The sequence below is a fragment of the Theileria orientalis genome, chromosome 1, assembly GCF_000740895.1.
Source record: "Theileria orientalis strain Shintoku DNA, chromosome 1, complete genome".
Lineage (NCBI taxonomy): Eukaryota > Apicomplexa > Aconoidasida > Piroplasmida > Theileriidae > Theileria > Theileria orientalis.
Window position 1 is genome coordinate 240385 of NC_025260.1, and position 18665 is coordinate 259049.

General features: G+C 42.1%; 7 protein-coding genes across 7 annotated transcripts; 3 read left to right on the forward strand and 4 right to left on the reverse strand.

The window, feature by feature from the left end:
* Window positions 1-614: 614 nt before the first annotated feature.
* On the reverse strand, window positions 615-5701 carry TOT_010000105 (conserved hypothetical protein; the record flags this gene model as incomplete). The annotated part of the gene is made up of 7 exons (XM_009690643.1): window positions 615-973; window positions 1109-2819; window positions 3582-4337; window positions 4374-4810; window positions 5229-5378; window positions 5413-5485; window positions 5552-5701. 7 exons carry the CDS (start codon window positions 5699-5701, stop codon window positions 615-617), a joined length of 3636 nt encoding a protein of 1211 aa, XP_009688938.1.
* A 162-nt stretch (window positions 5702-5863) lies between these two features.
* On the forward strand, window positions 5864-7256 carry TOT_010000106 (S-adenosyl-methyltransferase; the record flags this gene model as incomplete). The annotated part of the gene is made up of 8 exons (XM_009690644.1): window positions 5864-6187; window positions 6219-6382; window positions 6414-6582; window positions 6627-6722; window positions 6765-6878; window positions 6908-7096; window positions 7138-7181; window positions 7214-7256. 8 exons carry the CDS (start codon window positions 5864-5866, stop codon window positions 7254-7256), a joined length of 1143 nt encoding a protein of 380 aa, XP_009688939.1.
* TOT_010000107 (peptidylprolyl isomerase) lies at window positions 7253-7603 on the reverse strand (the record flags this gene model as incomplete). Its single annotated transcript, XM_009690645.1, has 1 exon — window positions 7253-7603. One exon carries the CDS (start codon window positions 7601-7603, stop codon window positions 7253-7255), a length of 351 nt encoding a protein of 116 aa, XP_009688940.1.
* Window positions 7604-7958: 355 nt separating this feature from the next.
* TOT_010000108 (uncharacterized protein) lies at window positions 7959-9597 on the forward strand (the record flags this gene model as incomplete). The annotated part of the gene is made up of 8 exons (XM_009690646.1): window positions 7959-8151; window positions 8192-8709; window positions 8777-8936; window positions 9015-9079; window positions 9114-9171; window positions 9203-9257; window positions 9287-9365; window positions 9493-9597. The coding sequence occupies 8 exons, from the start codon at window positions 7959-7961 to the stop codon at window positions 9595-9597; spliced, it is 1233 nt and encodes a 410-aa protein (XP_009688941.1).
* Window positions 9598-9833: 236 nt separating this feature from the next.
* TOT_010000109 (predicted protein) lies at window positions 9834-13093 on the reverse strand (the record flags this gene model as incomplete). The annotated part of the gene is made up of 5 exons (XM_009690647.1): window positions 9834-9902; window positions 10015-10154; window positions 10228-11002; window positions 11078-12627; window positions 12673-13093. The coding sequence occupies 5 exons, from the start codon at window positions 13091-13093 to the stop codon at window positions 9834-9836; spliced, it is 2955 nt and encodes a 984-aa protein (XP_009688942.1).
* A 179-nt stretch (window positions 13094-13272) lies between these two features.
* Window positions 13273-14803, reverse strand: TOT_010000110 (glycosyl transferase, family 4 protein; the record flags this gene model as incomplete). The annotated part of the gene is made up of 9 exons (XM_009690648.1): window positions 13273-13374; window positions 13405-13471; window positions 13504-13544; window positions 13575-13676; window positions 13706-13900; window positions 13931-13998; window positions 14038-14196; window positions 14323-14538; window positions 14575-14803. The coding sequence occupies 9 exons, from the start codon at window positions 14801-14803 to the stop codon at window positions 13273-13275; spliced, it is 1179 nt and encodes a 392-aa protein (XP_009688943.1).
* Window positions 14804-15529: 726 nt separating this feature from the next.
* Window positions 15530-18150, forward strand: TOT_010001210 (long-chain-fatty-acid--CoA ligase; the record flags this gene model as incomplete). Its single annotated transcript, XM_009690649.1, has 10 exons — window positions 15530-15596; window positions 15636-15711; window positions 15745-15859; window positions 15891-16125; window positions 16185-16366; window positions 16396-16543; window positions 16616-16749; window positions 16843-17052; window positions 17244-17915; window positions 17947-18150. 10 exons carry the CDS (start codon window positions 15530-15532, stop codon window positions 18148-18150), a joined length of 2043 nt encoding a protein of 680 aa, XP_009688944.1.
* Between the last annotated feature and the right edge of the window lie 515 nt (window positions 18151-18665).

The window sequence follows — 18665 nt, forward strand, 5'->3', positions numbered from 1 at the left end:
TATAGGGCCTGATATTAGAACAAGATTCCGCGACATCAGGTAACTACACACATTTGTATAATATTGTAATATTATTTCAGCGATATCAAGGAATAATTCTATGGGTTTATGGTGTTGATTTTTGACTGAAAATGGACTTTAATTGTAGGTGTATTACAGGGCATAGACAAACTATGTTGGAATCCCTTTACTATACACCTTATATCCATGGACAGTGCTTTCCGAAGTTTCCCTTTTACATCTCTTCATATCAACTCGTTCCATTCTTTTACCGATTTTTGCCAGGCACATGTAACTTTAAAACTTGTTTCCTTTCCATCTTTTTTTCTCTATCTTCGTTATCTTTTTTTCTCTATCTTCATTTTCGTTTTTTCATATTCAATCCGCCAGCAGTACTTATGTTGGATAAAACTGATATTTAATTATCGAATTATTCTTACTTATTTGCCGGCTGTGTAGTACTTGAGTAACACACATCCGCTTACGCAACTTTCATGTGTTTCCTGACTCTGGCCATTTCTCGTTCGCCATTTCCAATATATATGTATCTCGCCATGTACTTGTGCAATTATTGTATCACCGCTCTCGTTATTCTACTTTACATTACTTGCCGTTTACATGTGGAAGCGCTGTGAACTTAGCGCTGTTAGCACGTGGTCCGCCACGTTGCCGTCCTCCGCGCAGGCCAGCGCCCTGTTCATTTGCAGCAGGGGCTCCTTGTATCTGCTCAGGAACCCCTTGTTTAGTGAGTGGACGAACTCGAACTGCACTGAGCTCACTAGGTTTTCCCTGCCGGCTCCTCTTTCCCTGGTCACGCTGCTGTAGAGTGACTGTTTATGGCTCCTCGCGTACCTGTGGTTAAAGTTGAAGCTGACGTTGCACCACAGGCACGGCATGTTGTCTTTAAAGGTCAGCATTAGCCTCAGGACCTTGTTTTTCTTGTTTTCTCCGTTCAGTCTGCTCACACTGCTCCCTCCATGCTCGCCGTGCTCTTCGCCTTGCTTTTGCTCACTCACTGTATTGTTTGCGCTGTGCTCTGTAAACTGATCTTTGTTCTGCTGTTTATGTTGTTTGTGATTTTGCTGGTGTTGGTCATCCTTGTGCTTACGCTGTTGCTCGTTCTCGCGTGCGTAATTGTAGTTAGTCGACATGTTGACCAGGTCTCTGAACTGCCTCAAGTAGTACACGAACCTCACGTTGAGGTCTTTAGTCAACTCCACGACTTGACTCAGCACTTCCTTCAGCTGGAGCGTTTCATTCTGATCCTCCAGGTACTCGCTGAAGAGCGTGTTAAGGGTGCTGTTGAAGTACACCACCAGGTCGTGCTTAAATCTGTAGTACGCTGAGTCCTTGTGTATTGGTGAGTACAGCACCAATTTAAGTTCATTTTTAAGCGTGTACAGGTCGATATTCATGTTCTTGTCTATGTTTACGTTAATTTCCTTGAACTCGTTCCTTGTGCTCCCGCCACCTTCCACTCCTATTACTTTTCCCGCCACTCTGCTGGTTCCGTTAGCCATGCCTCCTCTTCCTCCCTTCCCTCCTTCCTTGCTGTCTCCGTTACTTAATGTCTTACTTCCTCCAAACAAGTCGTAGTTACTTCTGCTGCTGTTTGACGTGTTCGATCCCATCAGCATGTACTGATCTGAGGACGTTGTTGTGCAACTTTCAAAGTACATGAACACTTTCAACTCCAGGTCGGGGTCGACTTTTTTCGGCTTGTACGGCAAACTTTCCAGGACTCTCAGTTTTTCCAGCATTTCTGCTCTCAGCTCTCCTCTCGCCTTCTCGTCTCTCTGTGCAAAGCTATCTTTCTTCCCTGCTCCCTCTTCTCTGTACCTTTCTTCTCTCGTTCCTCTTTTTTCTCTCCCCTTTCCTACGCTCCTCACGTGTTGCGTGTAGTAGTTATAGTTGATTACGTATGCGAAGTTGTGGAATCCTTCGTTTTGCAGCGGCAGGATGAAGAACCCTGTCTGGTCGTACACGCTCAGCAGACTCCTCTCTGCTGCCAGCATCCTCTCATTTTTTTCCGCCAGCTTACTCACTTCCTGGAACTGGCTCAGCTTACTCAGTATCTCGCTTCTCGTCACTGCTATGTTATCGCTCTTCAGCTTAATTGTGTCTCTCTGTAATTTTTCGTAATTTTTATAGTAACTCAGCAGCCCCTTCAGTCTTCCGTTTTCCTTCATCAGACTCAGGTAACTGTTTCTTGTTGCCTCCAGGCTGTAATCGTTTTTTTCCAAGGCTATGAACTCGACTCTCAGTTTCCTTTCCTCTTCGTTTCCTCTTCTCAGCAGTTCTATGAACTCTTTCATGTACTTCTTCGTTCCTGTGTACGCGTCGTATTCGTGCAGGTTATCTCCCACCACGATCTTGATGCTTCTCAGGCAGCTATACACCAGGTTTACTCCGTGACTTGACGGCATACAATCCAGGCCTTCCCAACTTTCACACTCTTCTCCTCCCACTCCTCTCTTCGTACTTACTAGCTTACTCGTACTTTCATCTACTAACCGGTCTGTCGTCGTTTTATCCTCGTAACTGACTTCATTCTCTGCATTAACTCTTTCATTATTAGTATATTTACTTTTACTTGCATCTGCTTGTACACCGTCAGAATTTTGTGCAGTTGCCACGTTGTGCATACGGTTCACATTTTGCAACGTATTTGTTTTGTTTCCAACCTTAAGTCTATCCAAACTATTAATTCTTTCTAAATTGTTCAATCTGTCGAAACTGTCAATTCTTTCTAGACTGTTTAGTCTGTCCAAACTATTAAGTCTGTCTAAACTGTTCACATTATCCAGGCTTTTTAGCTTCTCAAAACCATTCAGGCTTCCGAAACTACCTACTTTTTCAGCAATTTTGCTCTTCTCCAAACTTGCGTTATCATCTAAACTAGCAAGTCTTTCAAAACCAATAAATTCTTCTAGGCTACCTAATCTGGTCAACTCATTGAAGTTTCCATCTTGTGTTACTCTACTCGCATGATAGCCTCTATTCACGTACTTTACTCCGCCGTTTTTACTCGTGGTTCCTTGGTAACTCACTTCACCGACACCATCCACCCTGTTTACGTAGTCTAATCCATTAGTCCCATCTACTTTTCCCATATATGTCACATCCCCCGCTTCATTTACCTTTTCTAATCGACTATATCTTCCCATAGTTTTCGTGTGATCTACGTGATCTTTATTCATACTTTTACTCAGATCTACCAGTTTATCATCTTTGTCGTAATTCATTTGTTGTAATTGTGGCTCCAGTTGCTGTAAATGTTGCAATTGTGGCTGTTGTTTTTGTTTTTTGTACTGGTCTCTGTTTAACTCATATTCACTCATCATCTCTCTACCAAACCCTTCTTCTTGACTCACTAGTGGCCTTTTCGTTGGATACTGCAATGATTTAAGATCCATTTCAAAGCTTCTTTCTTTAAAACTTGTTTGTGAATTCGGTTCGTCCTGTGCGTATTCTTGTTTATCTTCCGATGTTTCATTTTCTTGCACGCTATTGGCTCTGAAGTCCAGTCCTATTACATTATCTCTTTCTCGTTCATCGTATCCCATCTCAATGCCTATGACCTCAACTTCTCCTCGTTCATTCTCTTTATTCCTATCCTCTCCGTGTTCGTACTGTTGATTCGTGTCTTCTTTGTGGTCATCTTCCCCAAATATTTCTGGTTTCTCTTTATTTAAGTTGTGTGTTTCAACTTCCTTTAAAGCCTTTTTTTCCTCCGTTTCTTCGTTTGATACTTGTGATGATTGTGGTTGTTCCTCTTCTTGTGGTTCTAGCTCCTTTTCAAAGTCCCTTGCTCTCTCGTCTGCTCCCATAGTGTCTGACGTGTCCGTCGTCTGCAGTGCTCTAAAGTCTACTGATGACAACCTCGAGTAGTTTGCTTCGTTGCTGCTTATTGTCGAGTATGCCTTCAGATCCGATATATAGTTGTACACTCTTTCTGAGAAGGGCAACTCGTCCGATAGTGGGAAGTCTTCTGGGTTCTGTCCTCTCGTTCCTATCAGGTCCTCCTTAAGTCTTTTGCACACTTCACTTACCTTTTCGTGCTTAAAATACTTTATTATTCTTCGGCTATCCAAATTATCTCTATCTTCTCTGCTATCCGTTCCGCTTGTCATCTTCCCTATTGATTTGTCCCTTAAACGACAACTCTTCCTAATATCGAAACTAACACTTCCTGCTGTTACTTCATTGATCTCTTCTTTTTTATCTGTCTCCAAGTCAATTAACACCTGTTCCCTTAAATTTCCTTTCTTTTTTTCATCAGATACTCTTACATTCATTTTACTTTTCTCATTATCTACTTCAGTCTCCCTCACATTCTCATGTTCTCTGCTGATAGTTTCAATTACTTGTACATTTTCGTCGTCGCTATTGTCCACTACCAAATCCTCTTCCAACTTATACTTATTAACATCCTTGTCGTCCATGAAATCTTCAGAGTCTTCTATTGACAATACTGTAAATGAATCGTAGCTATCTACCGATTTAAATTCGCTTGACAGGCACGCTTCTCTTTTTGGCGATATTGTTGTATGTGGAGTCAGCCTAAAGTTTGAGGGGTCAAATTCCCCAAAATCTTCATACATTGACTGCTCACTGCTCTGCGATTCCGCGTCATACATCGATGCGCTAAGTTTACTTTTGGCTGAGAACAACGGGTTATATTGTTCATTTGATGTGTTCGGCTCGGCCTGGTTGTCATTTGATGTCGGTTCCGAATTATCAATTTTTTCTACACCGCGTTTCATCCCTTTCAATAACATTAGAGTTGAATTGTTTAATGTTAATTGAACTTTTTATTAAATTAATTCTACATTGATTTGATAAAAAACAAATTAATCTACAGTTTATTATGAAAAAACCAAAATCTCTAGTAGATTTATATAATGTGTAAATTCTAAATAAACACAGTTTTTTTTAACCACTATTATCTTATAATTTCATTAAAATACAACATATTTTTTTATGAAAATTCTTTTGTTATTGTGATGTTACCACATATATGATTAGTGTTTGTGTTTTTACTATATAAACATATTTTTTATTATAATTTTCTAATTTAACTTTAAATTATATTTAAATGGAATATCCTTGGTTATAAATTAATCTGAACTCACTTATAGACAGATAAGTATATATTATGTGTGTAGAAGTTAAATTAATTACAATGAATTAAAAAACTACATTATAGACTAAACTTTATTATTTACAAGTTGTTTCCGAGACGAAAGAATCGGTTTTTTCTCTCGGAAAAAGTTCAAATATGAGCTCAAACAACTTCTCTTGAAACTCCGGCAGAAACGAGGAATCCAGCCCTTCTATATTTACACTCATAAATATACCTCTTTTGTAAATTTTTGCTGAAACATCGCTTATATGGATTATTTAAATTACCTAGTGTGTTTGCGATTTCATTTGATATGGAATCCAGGTTCCCCAAGAGAGTTGTTCCTGCCGATTCTTCATCCTATGAAAATCAACATTAATTAAGGATAGATTAATTTTAAGGTTTATCTATATTTTAAGTATATACTTTGATATTTTTCAGTGGAAATGAACATTGAAGATCCTTACAAGTATAACTGTTATCTCCCACCCAAAAATAGGTATTTTTTGTAAAAACCACTGCTATAAGATTCAAATTAACATCTGAAACTGTAAACTTCCTCCTGATGATTTCCATCTGAAAATTATATTACAATTAATGATTATACTGTGCGGCAATAACGACATTTAGACTATAGATATTATATAATTTGGAACACATTAGTCTAATTCCCAGTTATCTTCTTGTAATTGTAATTTATTGGTGTTTAATATATAATTTATTGTATAAAATGTTTGAATGAGACATTTTACTATTCTAACATATGTATTCTTAATTTTTAACCTCAATTCTAATCCTTCTTTCTCTTATATCGCAAACACACCTCATTTTAAAGCACATGGGACTTTATGTAACATTAAAGGAGCTAGGTGTTCCAAGGGTTCAAAAACACACTTTTCCCTGTCATCAAACGGTGAAGGCAGCGAATATTTCGAACACATTCCCGTTCTGCTCAGTGAATCCATGGAATACCTCATCACTGATCCCAAAGGACTTTATTTGGATGTAACTTTGGGTTACGGAGGCCACACTCAGGAGATTCTAAATCGCTTGGATAAAAAGGTTGCTACTCAACGATAATAAATTAACTCAGGGGAGGGTTGTTGCAATCGACAGGGACCCGGAGTCGGTTCATTTTAACCAAAGAAGACTGAAAAACTATATAGACGAATCACGGTTGTCACTATTCATTGGTAAATTCTCGGACCTACTCTACCTTTTAAAATCGCAAAACCTTCCCACGCAAGGCTATGCTGGGTTTGTGCCCTGTGGAGATATTTGTTTTTAGAATTATCGCAGATTTGGGTCTATCTACTCACCAGTTAGAGAAGGCTGGGCGCGGATTCAGCTACCTGAAAGACGGGCCGCTGGACATGAGGATGTCGAGTCCTCTGAATGACCCGTTCAACCCGAGTTACAGCATAGACATCAAAGCTTCTGCCAACACGGCATATCAGGTACGCGCACCAGCTCACCCACTTACCTGTTACTCACTGTTTAGCTGATAAACAAGTGTGACGAGTCTACGCTGAAGAAGATATTGAATGAGTATGGAGAGGAGCCCAGGTCTACCTCAATAGCTAAGTCGATTGTGGAGGTACTTTCTACGAAATAAGACTCCAATATAATATATTAACAGAAAAGGAGGGTCTCTGGAGAAATCACAACCACCCAGATGCTCTCAAATGTAATTATATCATCGTTGCCCCTGTTCAATAAGAATAAGATGAAGACGCTATCTCGGGTTTTTCAGGTACCCTGCCCACGAGTCATTAAATTTAGGCCCTGAGGATCAAGGTCAATGATGAATTGAATGAACTCAGCTCCCTTCTGAACATGGTTCCACAGCTTCTGAAACATAACGGCAGACTCGTGTGCATATCCTACCACTCTCTCGAGGACAGGATTGTCAAGAACGCCTTTGTGAACCTGAGGAACTTCTCCAGTCCCAAGTTCAACATTCTCACCAAGGTTCGTTTTACTCAATTATTCGGAGTATTAATCTGATTTAGAAGTGTGTTAGGCCCACGGCCGAGGAGATCGCTGCAAACGTTAGGTAGGCTTGTGTATTTTATTTAATGTGCATAGGTCTCGGTCAGCTAAATTACGGTGTATTGAGAGGATGCGCTAGGAGATCCTATAAATAAGATGCACTCCCGAATCGGTTTCCACCAGGTCGCTAATTTCGTTCACTCTCAGCTTGAATGACGCCTCCGTAAACGGCTTCTGCATGGTGTTTCTATCGAAAAATCCCAGGTCGCCTCCGTTCTTTGCGCTTGAGCACTCGGACTTGGCTGTCGCCAGCCTCCTGAACTCGTGGTCCGGTCTGTCTGACTTCCTCAGAGCCTCCAGGAGGCTGCGCAGCTCCGCCACTGCCTCCTCCTTCGTCCTCGTCACGCGTTCCCCCGTGTTCCTGTTTACTGGGTTCCTCGAGTCCCGGTGCTTGAGAAGCAAATGGGCGCACCTCACCTTGTCCATTCGGTATCAGTTCGTGTTTATATACTAATTATACAGAAAAATTTTACTTATTTTTACAAGGGGCCTGTTTTCTGGCGCGAATTCTGCCTGCGTATCCAGATTTTATTTTCACGTAATCGGTTCCGTTCAACAGCCTCCTTCTCCTGTTAGATAGATAGCGAAATGATGCAAAACTCCATGGAAATTTTGCTAACAAACGAAACATGAATTTTGTGGATTTAATGGAACATTTGATGGAAATATATTGTGTACAGTCACATATGTGTGGTAGGATTCCACTGACGGTTGCCTCACCGATACAATATACTTAATTCTGATGTGTATGTGAAATTGAATTGCAAACATTTAGCTAATAATGGAATTTGAGGATTCCGGGTCCGATGTTTATATTTTAGATAAGTTGTTTAATAAATCTTTTTCCCAGTACTGGACTTTATTTTGGAAAGACTACGATTTTTACAAGTACAAATCAGTGAAAGCGGAACTGGAGAGTGCTTTGAAGCTGTTTCCAGATGCTTCTTTTGTAGAATTGTTCTATTCTGCTCGAGGTAACTATTCTCAGTCATCTCCGTTAATAAATAAATGTAGATAGTTCGAGGCAAAGAAACTATGACGACGAGTCAGAATTTTCAAAGAGCATAGAGAAGGATAGGCTGAACAAGTTGAACGTGATCAACGAGCTCCAACAGTCCTTTGAACTCCTGACCATGGCCTCGGAGTCCATGGGCTTCACCTCCGTAAACGAGGACTTGGACGAAGTGCACTCGGAATATGTAAAATACCTAATGCTTCCGTATTTGATAGCTCACGTGATGGTTGAAAAGCCCGATTTGTCAAACAGGTTCGAGATTCTGAAGAAAGTGGAGGTACCGGTCGAATTCGTTCATAAATTTCAGATTTTTTTGAACCAGTTCATGAACATGATGTCGAGGTTGAAGATACTGAGGAGGGAGGAGCTGGAGGTTTGGGAAGAGAAGAGGCCCAAAAACACCTCTCACGACGCTCGTGACCTCAGGGTGAACCAGGCCTCCTTTGAACGGGACCTTAAAAAATCAGTTTCCCAAGTGTTCGCCTCGTCAGGATCCGTGGAACAGTTTCTGCAATTCGTTTGTCTCCATTTACTCCTACGATTTATTACCTTAAAACGCTATCTAATTGACTCACTATCTGTAGAATAAACTTGATAAGTCTACCAACGAAGAGGTTTATCGCAATACTATTTTGGATATTTTAAAGCTTTTTTCAATTCAGTCCATAAACCACCTGAACTCGATTAAAATGGAAATGCCTTTTCTGGAGCTACGGGAGAAAAACAGAATTGCGTTTTCCGAAGGTACTGTATCTTCTTACTGACATTTGATCCTATCCCTTTCTTACCCCTGTGGCTGCCACTTAAATCAGAATTGTGCAGATAAAGTTGAGAGCAGTGCTCCCCCCGGCAAGCCTTGGTTTTTACACATAGACAACAACTCTAAGGTAATATAGCACACATTCTTTAAGACTACTTCAGCTTGACCCTTCTCTGGTTCAGACCCTGTATAGAAAGATGGTATTTCTTCCTGGCCACAGTATGTCTATTTAAAATCATCGTTTCTTTAGACCTGCCCACTATTTCCCTTGACGAGTGTGCTCGCATTGAAATGGAGATGGACGTGTACGTTGCACTCTCATCAGTGTTTTCAGTAAAACCATTGGATGCAAGGGCGTAGAAGTCAAGAGAAAGGACAGTGCCGATCTACTGGAGGACGAACTCGACGAGCAGGTATCCTTGCACACATCTACGTACCGTGTTTACGTTTACCCGTATTCACTCATCCTTCCTCATTGTTACTTATGTATTAACGTCCTCGTATCTTTCTCAATCTCATATGACACCATTCGCTCTTTAGGAGTCTGAGAAGTCCAGTGTGTGCACTGACGACGCCAGGGAGTGGGACGACTGGAAGGACGATCACCCCAAAGGCCAGGGCAACAAGGACGTCAACATCGGATAATTTTAAAAAAGCGGACTTTTGCTGCCCCTGTTAACACTTACACTAATTATATGTAGACGTATATGTTCGTTTAGTCTTGAATTTATATATTAATTCTCATTTTATCCCAAGCTGCTATCACTGGTATCGTCTTGCCGCCATTCTTACTGTACCCCTGCCTATTAAATAAATTATTTTAAGTTTTCCAGGTGGGAATAGAGTGAGGGCCGCTTTCATCTTATTCTACCAACTACTTTTTACCTTGCTTCATTCTCCATTCGTATCATAGTAAGGATGTTTTCAAACTTTTCATCTCCAGGATATTTCTACACGTTAACAATGATCAGTGTAACTGGTGTGGTCGCCTGGTCAGGTCGCACTTGCACTTGTGCAAAGACTGTGGGCTCTTATAATATCTAGACTAGTGCTGCGTCTTACGTTTGAGAAATGCGTGAGTATTAACTTTTTGGCGTTGATTTCGCTCGCGAACCTTCCCGCCATGTTAGGTGTCGAGTGTCCAAAGCTGGCGATTATCCTATTGTACAACAGTGTCCAGTTATTATCCAGTGAGTCCGCGCCTACACACTCATTTCTCAAGCTCAATGGCGCGGTAACTTCTGTGTAACCTGCAAAGGCTCTTGGTCAACTCACCTGTGCTCTCTGTCTTCGTGGAACTCCGTATTTGCAGTATCTCTCTCCAGTACTCGAATATGTCCTCCGATATCGTGTTGAGGTACTCCAGGACTTCCGACGCGTGCCCTTCTTCGTGCTTGTTCCTCAGGTCGTACTTTTCGTAGGCCTCGTTGATCGGGTTGTGGCCGTGGACCATTCTCGAGAGCACGAAGCTCCGCGAGGACCTTTCTATCACGCCGTTAAGGTCCAGCGTCGGCAGCACCTCGCACAGCTTTTCCATCAGCTTGTACCTGTGCTCCAGCCTCCTCACGAAGTACTCGTACTTGTTAAGCTCGTTAAGTCCGTTAAGTCTGTCCATGAATATGAAGACTTTGTTCAGCCACTTTTCCTTCAGCTCCTTCTCCGCCTCCTTCTTGCTGTGGCTTCCTCTTCCTTCGCCGGCGCCCTCTTCTCTGGTCAGCTTCTTGAACGTGTCGATGAAGTTTTTGAGCACGTTGAGCTTCTGCAGCATGTAGTAGCGCTCGCACTTAACGAATGACGTCAGCGCTGAGAGAGTGAAGTTGAAGCAGCCCAGCTTAACTTCGATCCCCTTCAGGAACTCATACAGGTTCCTTATTGCTCCCTTGCAGAGCACCAGTGCGTTGTCGTGCTTCAGCAGGTCCACCAGGATCCCGCTAACTCTTGGCGTCGTCGGACTCAGCGTCGCCTCGTGGATCAGGAGGTCCGCGTCCTTCGCGATCTTTTCCATCTTACTGCTGTCGCTGCTGTCCTGGCATATCACTATCTTCTTCTCCTGTGGCGTGCTAACGCTTCTGTAGTACCTGTTTTTGTAGAAAAGGCCTTCTCCTCCTCTCAGGTGCGCTTCTACTGGCTGGTGCTGATTCATCTTCGTGTTCCTCTGTATCACGTAGCCCACTGTCGGCATCGTGTGCTCCAGCGGCGCTCCCAGCACCTGCACGCCCTCTTCTTCGTACACGTTGTAGTACTCTTCTCCGTTTATGTAGATGTCCTCCACTGCCGTGCTGGCCGTGCTGGCCGTGAGACCGTGGCTGTGAGTGGCGATGTTGCTTCCGGCGTACCCGCCAGCCGCTCCTAGGCTGTTCATGCTACTCGCCATGGAATTGATGTTACTCCCGTATCCTGCTTTAGTGTTGACGCTCATTGTGTTGCTGAACCCTTGGCTCTGAGTACTCCCCTTCGGGTTCGCCTTCGGCAGCAGCTCGTGTATTGTGAAGTGGTTGTGTGTTGACGTCGACGTGTTCTGGTGTATTGCGTTGATCAGCCTCCTCGTTCCTGGCGGCCCGTATATTTCCAGCGGCTTTGTCCGCTCCCTCAGGTACAGGAATGAGAAGATTCCGTAGCAGTGGTCTCCGTGCAGGTGCGTCAGGAATATCCTCTCCACTTGGCACGGGTTCAGTCCCAGCTCCTCCAGTGCGTTTTTCGTCCCTTCTCCGCAGTCGAAGAGCCATATGCTGCTCATCTTCTCTCTTCTTCTGAATGCCATCGTCGACGTCAGCCTCGTGCTCGTCGGCTGCCTCGAGCCTGAGCCTACGAAGTACATCGTCCAGCTCCCCGTGCTCCAGTTACTGTACAGCGCCTTCCTGTCTATTTTGTCCACGTCTCTCAGGTGCTGTCTTGCCATGTATTCGTGCGATAGGTTCATTAGCAGATGCTGTACGTTCAGCCTGTCCAGGTGTATTTTACTGCTAATAGTCTCTTCTTCCGCTTCCTCCCATCCTCCAGTGTGTTCAGGGAGAAGTCTTCCAAGTATCCTAGTTCTCGACAGCCGTTGCATCAGGCTGTTTTTGATCCTACTCAGACTCCTCTTCATGTTACACCATTTGTTTGTTATCATTCTATATATTTGCCAGTTTCTGTAACTCGTCAGTGGTGAAGTCATTTTCCTTATCATCTTATTTACTTTACACGATAATGCGTACATGTTTTCCATTCTTTCTCTGTATATATAAAATTCCGACTTATCCACCTGCGACTTCGCCTTTTTATATATGTTGTTCCATGAGAATAGTAAGCTTGTTCTCTGCTCCACCACGTCACTCAGCAGATCCTGGTCCGTGTTGCTTGTTTTTTGGAAAAACGAGCTCAGCTCCTCCGTTATTATCTTATCTATTCTTTCTATCAGATCGCCGAATCTTTCAAATTGATCGTTCGTCCAATTGCATTCTATTCCGTGCTCTGCTGAGGTCGTGTGCCATGCGTTCCAGTGTAACAGGTGTACAAAGTTCTTCACTTCTTCCAGCAGTCCGTGCTTCGACAATATTTGTTCTGACGACTTTACGAAATTCTGCAGCCTCGTATATATTGTTTCTTTCGACCTTCTCTTCAGCGTCTTATCTGACGGCTTGATCACTTGGTCTCTCTTGTCCACCACCTTCTTCAGCACTGACGACTCCAGCTCTCTGAAGTCCTTTTCAAACTTCGTCGGAATGTACTTCAGGCTACTCGGTGTGCTCATCTCCTCCTTACTTGCGTCCTCCAGGGCCTCCTGTATTCTTTCGTTTGAGACGATCAGGTCGTCCAGCAGCGACTCCTTATCCAGAATCTCGTGCCGTAGTGAGCTGCTCTTTATCGATCCATTGTCTACTATCGATTTCAGGCCTCCATTTTGCGACTCCAGGGCTACTTCCTGGTGATTTCCTGAATTAAGAGGCTCACTCTCACTTTTCAGCGATTTTATCTCTGTTTTACTAAGCTTTTTTACACCTTCATGATGTGTTAATGTGTTATTGTACAAATTGCGATTTAGTATAAAAGAACTCGATTTATTCAATCTTTCAGTTTTCAATCTATTTTTTATTGCGATATTTTTTTTTAAATTTGAAATTATTGCAAAGTGTATTAGAAATATTAAGATGTTACTCATTAGTGTATTTGCGAGTAAAAACTTAATACGTTTGCAGGATTCCACACATCAGCGATTTTATTTTATTAAAACACCCCTTCTTACTCTACATCTTTGTTAATCCTTGTTTCCGGTAAGACAAACTCATGTATCACTTACACGACAACTAATATGGTGTGGGTGGCTATTAATACATTAATTTACATCATATAATATTTGTAGATGAGTCCTAAGAGGCAGCATAGTGTTTGAAGGCAAAGAAGCGCCTTCGTAAGTCCTTCTTCTGACGTAGGACCGCACACCTGTTCACCTTTGTGTTTGGGTCAACATACCATTAAGAACAGGTTCAGAAGCGTATAATTTTTCGAGTTTTCCAATTTGTTCGTCCTATTGTTAAACCTGAAGTTCATTTTCAGCTCATATCGACTCACTTAGGAATTCTGTGCCTTGGACACTTTACAATGCCAACCAGCTGAGCGCAATGTTCACATTCACTAAGTACCTGGGGTATTGAGATGAAGAAGTTGATTAGTTGCGGCAGCATGAGGAACGGCAACACTTCCCATAACTCCCCGATCACTGTTATCGTTGAGAAGAAGGCCCCCTGAACCAAATATTAGCTTCAAAACGCACCGAGAACAGTGTGTAGACGTTGCCCGGGAATAGCTTCGCAGGGTACCAGTTGAAGCATAGCAGCGACACGTTGACTGCTATGAACGGCAGTGTGAAGTAATACGTGTACAGTCTCTGATCATGTGTTATTATTGAGCAACGAACTCTTTCCCAGCTCGGATCTGGGACATTTTTTAAGGAACCCACAAACGCGTCCTACTCAACTCATTATCATTCCGATCTAACCATTGAGTTGTAGATTGTAATGAAGAATGCCATGACCAGCGATTGGCCTATTTCCAGCCCGTTTATGCCTGATTTTACTTTTATCTTGGAGCCGATCTCTTAGTTACCTGCGTAAATGTTTATTGCGTTTGCGCAGAACACTGTCGTCATCACTACTATTACGTAGGTTAACATTCTTCCGCGGTAACCCCTGCTAGATAACCATTGAAAAGACCTATATAGACTTAATTCCGTTCCTGAGTATGCCAAACACAGTGGAAGCGATGCTGAGTAAATTTATGCTCCTTTAAGCCACTCACCTATTATCGGTCCCAGGATTTTAATCCACCAGTTTAGCCTCAGTATGTCGTCGATTAACCCCTATTGCCGTCCATATCTCGTTCCTTTCTTACCAGCAACGTCATTATCACGATCGATACGAGCGCAAGGTTTAATTCTAGTCTCTACAATGTCATTATTCTTTTGTTGACACACGTTTTCATGTCGGCCCCTCAGTATTATTTGGAATAGTACCATTACAAGGATATACACGACACATCCAAGCAAAGCGCCTGGTTCGGCCACCTTTTCGGCAGATTTAACAGCATTCAGGTTCGTGCCAACGAAACCTAAGTTAATTTAAATTATTTTTGGCGACTGCAAACCTCTCTTCTTCAGATGCTTTATTAGTGAGAAGGTTCCAAAATATGTGATTGTTGATATGAAGAAGTTACAGATTAAGAATGTTATGAACTGATTGAAATCATTTTTATGATATTTTACACAGTTGGCCGATATGATCGAGGAGGTGACTAAGGTTAAAAAAAAGACCTTATAGAACTTTAACACTGGTCTAAAGGTTCTATAGCTAGTCTTCCTAGTAGATGAAACCATTTGCGGGTACAAAATATATTACACATCAAAAATATATCTATATATAATGTGATAGTAAACTTTTAATGGTGTTAAAATATTTGCTCATAATAATGAGATAATAGCAAAGTCTATTAAAATAAGCAATCTACAAACATATAAGGAAGGGGAATAATTATATCTGTTAAAACGTATCAAATTGTGTAAACATCTGTATATGTCCATTAAAACGAGAATGTTACAATAAAAATTAATTTTTGACGAAGAATCCCAGAAGAATCAGCAAATAATTTTGAAATTTTTAATATTTTAATAAATATGTCCATTATCCGAAACAAATTTAAAATGTGTTCACCAAATAAAAGTAACCCTAATTATCTAATCAAAAAGCTAATTAGGCAGGTTAAATACAATGATTAATAGGTAGAACTTGTAACTATATCAATGGTATAAAAATCGCAGTGGAAGTCAGGGAAGAATAAGGAAAGTTTGAAAAGTGTGTAAGGGAGAAGATAAATAGATCATTATATTAAATGATAAATAATATGTACAAAAGTGGATAGCCGAATTTGAAACTGGTCACTTAAAAATTAGAGAAATACAAAATTGGGGGAAAAGCGCCCAGGATGAGGTTAATTAATTAGGATTTTTTGCTTTTTAGTGGGGTAAGGGCAATTAAATTAGTACTTTTAAATACTTATAAATTTTAAACGCTAAAATTTTAATTAAAATAAGGTTTTTACTACTATGGTTTATAACAAGGCCGATTCTCCGGGTTTCTACTCTGTGCCGATTCATGGAACTGAAGAGGAAGGTTCGTGGAAGATGCCATTTTACGTATAATCATTTTTAGGCTTCAGTCCCGTTTACAGGCATCCCGACCACGAGGATATTATCGATTCTTCAAAATTTGGGGACGTGAGAACATCGTAAGTCGAGATTCCACTTAATTGACGCTGCAGATGGGATCTTTTCCAGGTTGGCTTTAAAAAGAACCCTGACGGCGACTGTGTCGGGAAAAGAAAACGCCTACCAGATGGAAAACTCGGGGAGTTTGAGTTCAAAACGTATACTGAGGTTGGTTTATCTTTGTCACAATCGCTTTCAGTTCTTCGAGACCGTCAAAGTAGCAGGAAGCTCCCTGGTCCACCACAACTTCATAAAGGAGCAGAAAACTCAGTGCCCAAATGTGGCGAAAACCTGCAAGCTGGTAGGGTTGTTTCTGCCGAGTTGCGAGGAGTGGCTGGTCCTCGAACAAGCGTGCTACGGCTACGGATACACCCTGGTTCCCATTTACAACACACTGGGAGACGAATCGATTCTTTACATACTCTCCAACACAGGTACTTGAGGCTAACTTGCTAGTCAATTCCGTACGCCGGACTAATATAATGCACTTCAGAGCTCGAAGTTGTGTTCTGCACCGAGGAGACGGGGAAGAACCTCCTGAGGATCCTGGCAAAGGGGACGGAGAAGCAGTTCCTCAACACACTGGTTCTGGTCGACACGACGTCAGTACCCAAGGAGTTTGCGAATAGCCCCCGAGGCTTGAAATTCATGCTATGGTCGGAATTTATGGCAAAGGTTAGTTAGTGTGTCCACATGGTTTTTAGGGCGAAAAGGACGTTTTGCCACCTACCCCCGGGGAACCAAACGCTCTCAACATCATATCATACACCTCGGGGACCACGGGGGTCCCGAAGGGGGTGATGATAACTCACAAACAATTCGTCGACACAATAGTAGTAACTCTCGATGCAGGTATGGGATGAATGTGTAGACAGAGTAATTAGCTAAGGAACACTCTTGTTGGTTAATAACACGATTCTTTAGTTTGCAAGCCCATGGGCATCAATAGCGATTACTTCGCCTGTCACTTAAGTTACCTGCCGATGGCACATATGTTCGAAAAGGACTTTATAAATGCAGTTTTTTATTCCGGAGGAAAAATCGGAATTTATTCAGGAGTAAGTGACAATGAGTAGATAGAAAAAGAGAATTCAGTTGATTATATAGTAGAAACTGATTGGGCCTTTGAATAGAAGTAATTGATGTTTTAGGATGTTAAGCTGATACTAGAGGATCTCCAGACACTGAAGCCGGTGTTATTCGTCAGTGTTCCACGCCTTTATCAGAGAATCCATGATAAAATAATGACGGGAGCTCAGTCAAAACCAGTAATGATTCGCGGGCTGTTTAACCAAGGTCTCCGGACAAAAATGAACCGTATAAGGAATCAGGGAATATATACACATAAATTTTATGATAAGGTAGGCCGTGGCAGTGTTTGAAAAGTTAACTATTTATGTGGAAACGTAGTTAATATGTTTAGAATGATTTGGTATATTTAGCTTTTTATATGTAATTAATAAGTGTGTGTACTATTGTAGTGTATATTTATGTAAGTGTACGTATGTATTTGACTAGATAAAAAATTTGCATTAAATTAATGAATTTTTAGTTAATATTTGATAAAGTAAACAAGTTGCTGGGAGGGAATGTTAAGTGGTTATTCGTTGGATCATCATGTTTGAACTCGTTGGTGATTGAAAGAGTAAGAGCGATGATGAGCACACCGCTCTTCTGGGGATACGCATTAACAGAGTGCTGCGCAGGAGGATTCGTGCAACACAAGGACGACACGAACCCTGTTAACCTGGGAGGACCCTCGGGAGGATTCCAGTTCAGGCTTAGGTCAATACCTGAGCTGAAGTACTTCGTTAACGAAAAGCCCATGAGGGGAGAGTTGCTCATTAGGGGAACTAATGTATCGGCAGGCTACTTTAAAATGGACGAACTGACGAAGGAAACGTTTAAAGACGGATGGCTATATACAGGAGACGTGGTGGAGCTCATGGAAAACGGAAGCATAAAAGTAATCGACCGCATCAAGCAGGTGTTTAAGCTGGCCCAGGGAGAGTACGTGGCCCCCGAGTACGTGGAGTCGATAATCAACTCGTGTATGTTCGTCGCACAGTCCTACGTAGTGGGAAACTCGGACGAGTCGTACCCAGTGGGAGTGGTCGTGCCAGACGAGGAGGCGCTCGGACCATGGAAAAAGGGTAACGGCATGGCCAATGCGACCCTGGAGGAGTTGGCGCAAAGCCCGGAACTGAAAAAGTTCCTGTTTGAAGTAAGTGTGTAGGAGGCTAATGGTTCTTTAGGAGGTGCAAAGGGTCTTGGCGGCAGCGAACGTGAAGGGGTTCCAGAGGGTGAAGGCGATACACCTCCACGGGGAACTCTTCTCAGTGGAAAACGACATGCTGACGGTCACGTTCAAGCTGAAACGCAACACCATTCGAAAAAAATTCGAAACCGTGGTGGACGAGATGTACAAATCACTTAAGTCGGCCTCCGAATCTACGTAAAGCTTTCTCTCGATCTAATTTCATGACACACCACCACTTTCCGCCCAGTCACTTGCGTAAATGTGTACTAGTTATTCGAATGTAATAAAATAGTTGTAAATTAGATGGATTCTCCCCAAAGTGTTAAGAGGAGGAGGAGGAATCCTATTGTTCCGGGGATAGACGGTGTGCCCAGTATTCCCCGTGGTAAGTCGCCTACGTACACATTTTACCGATTTAAGCTCACACGGGTTTGATTTTAATTCAGATTTCGAGAACACCTCCGGAAAAATCATTAAGGTTACGCTTCTCAACTTTCTTAACCATGCACACCTGACCTTCAACTGTTCCCCGTACCTAAACTTGATTTTTGGACGCAATGGACGTAAGATAGCGTGTAAAATTACATGATATTTTATTTCAGAGGGGAAAAGCGCCATTGTTCAGGGAATAGCGCTTTGCTTTGGAGCAACGGGGCATTCGGTGGGACGAGATGCCAGTTTGAACCATTACATCAAGGATTATCACCTAAAAAA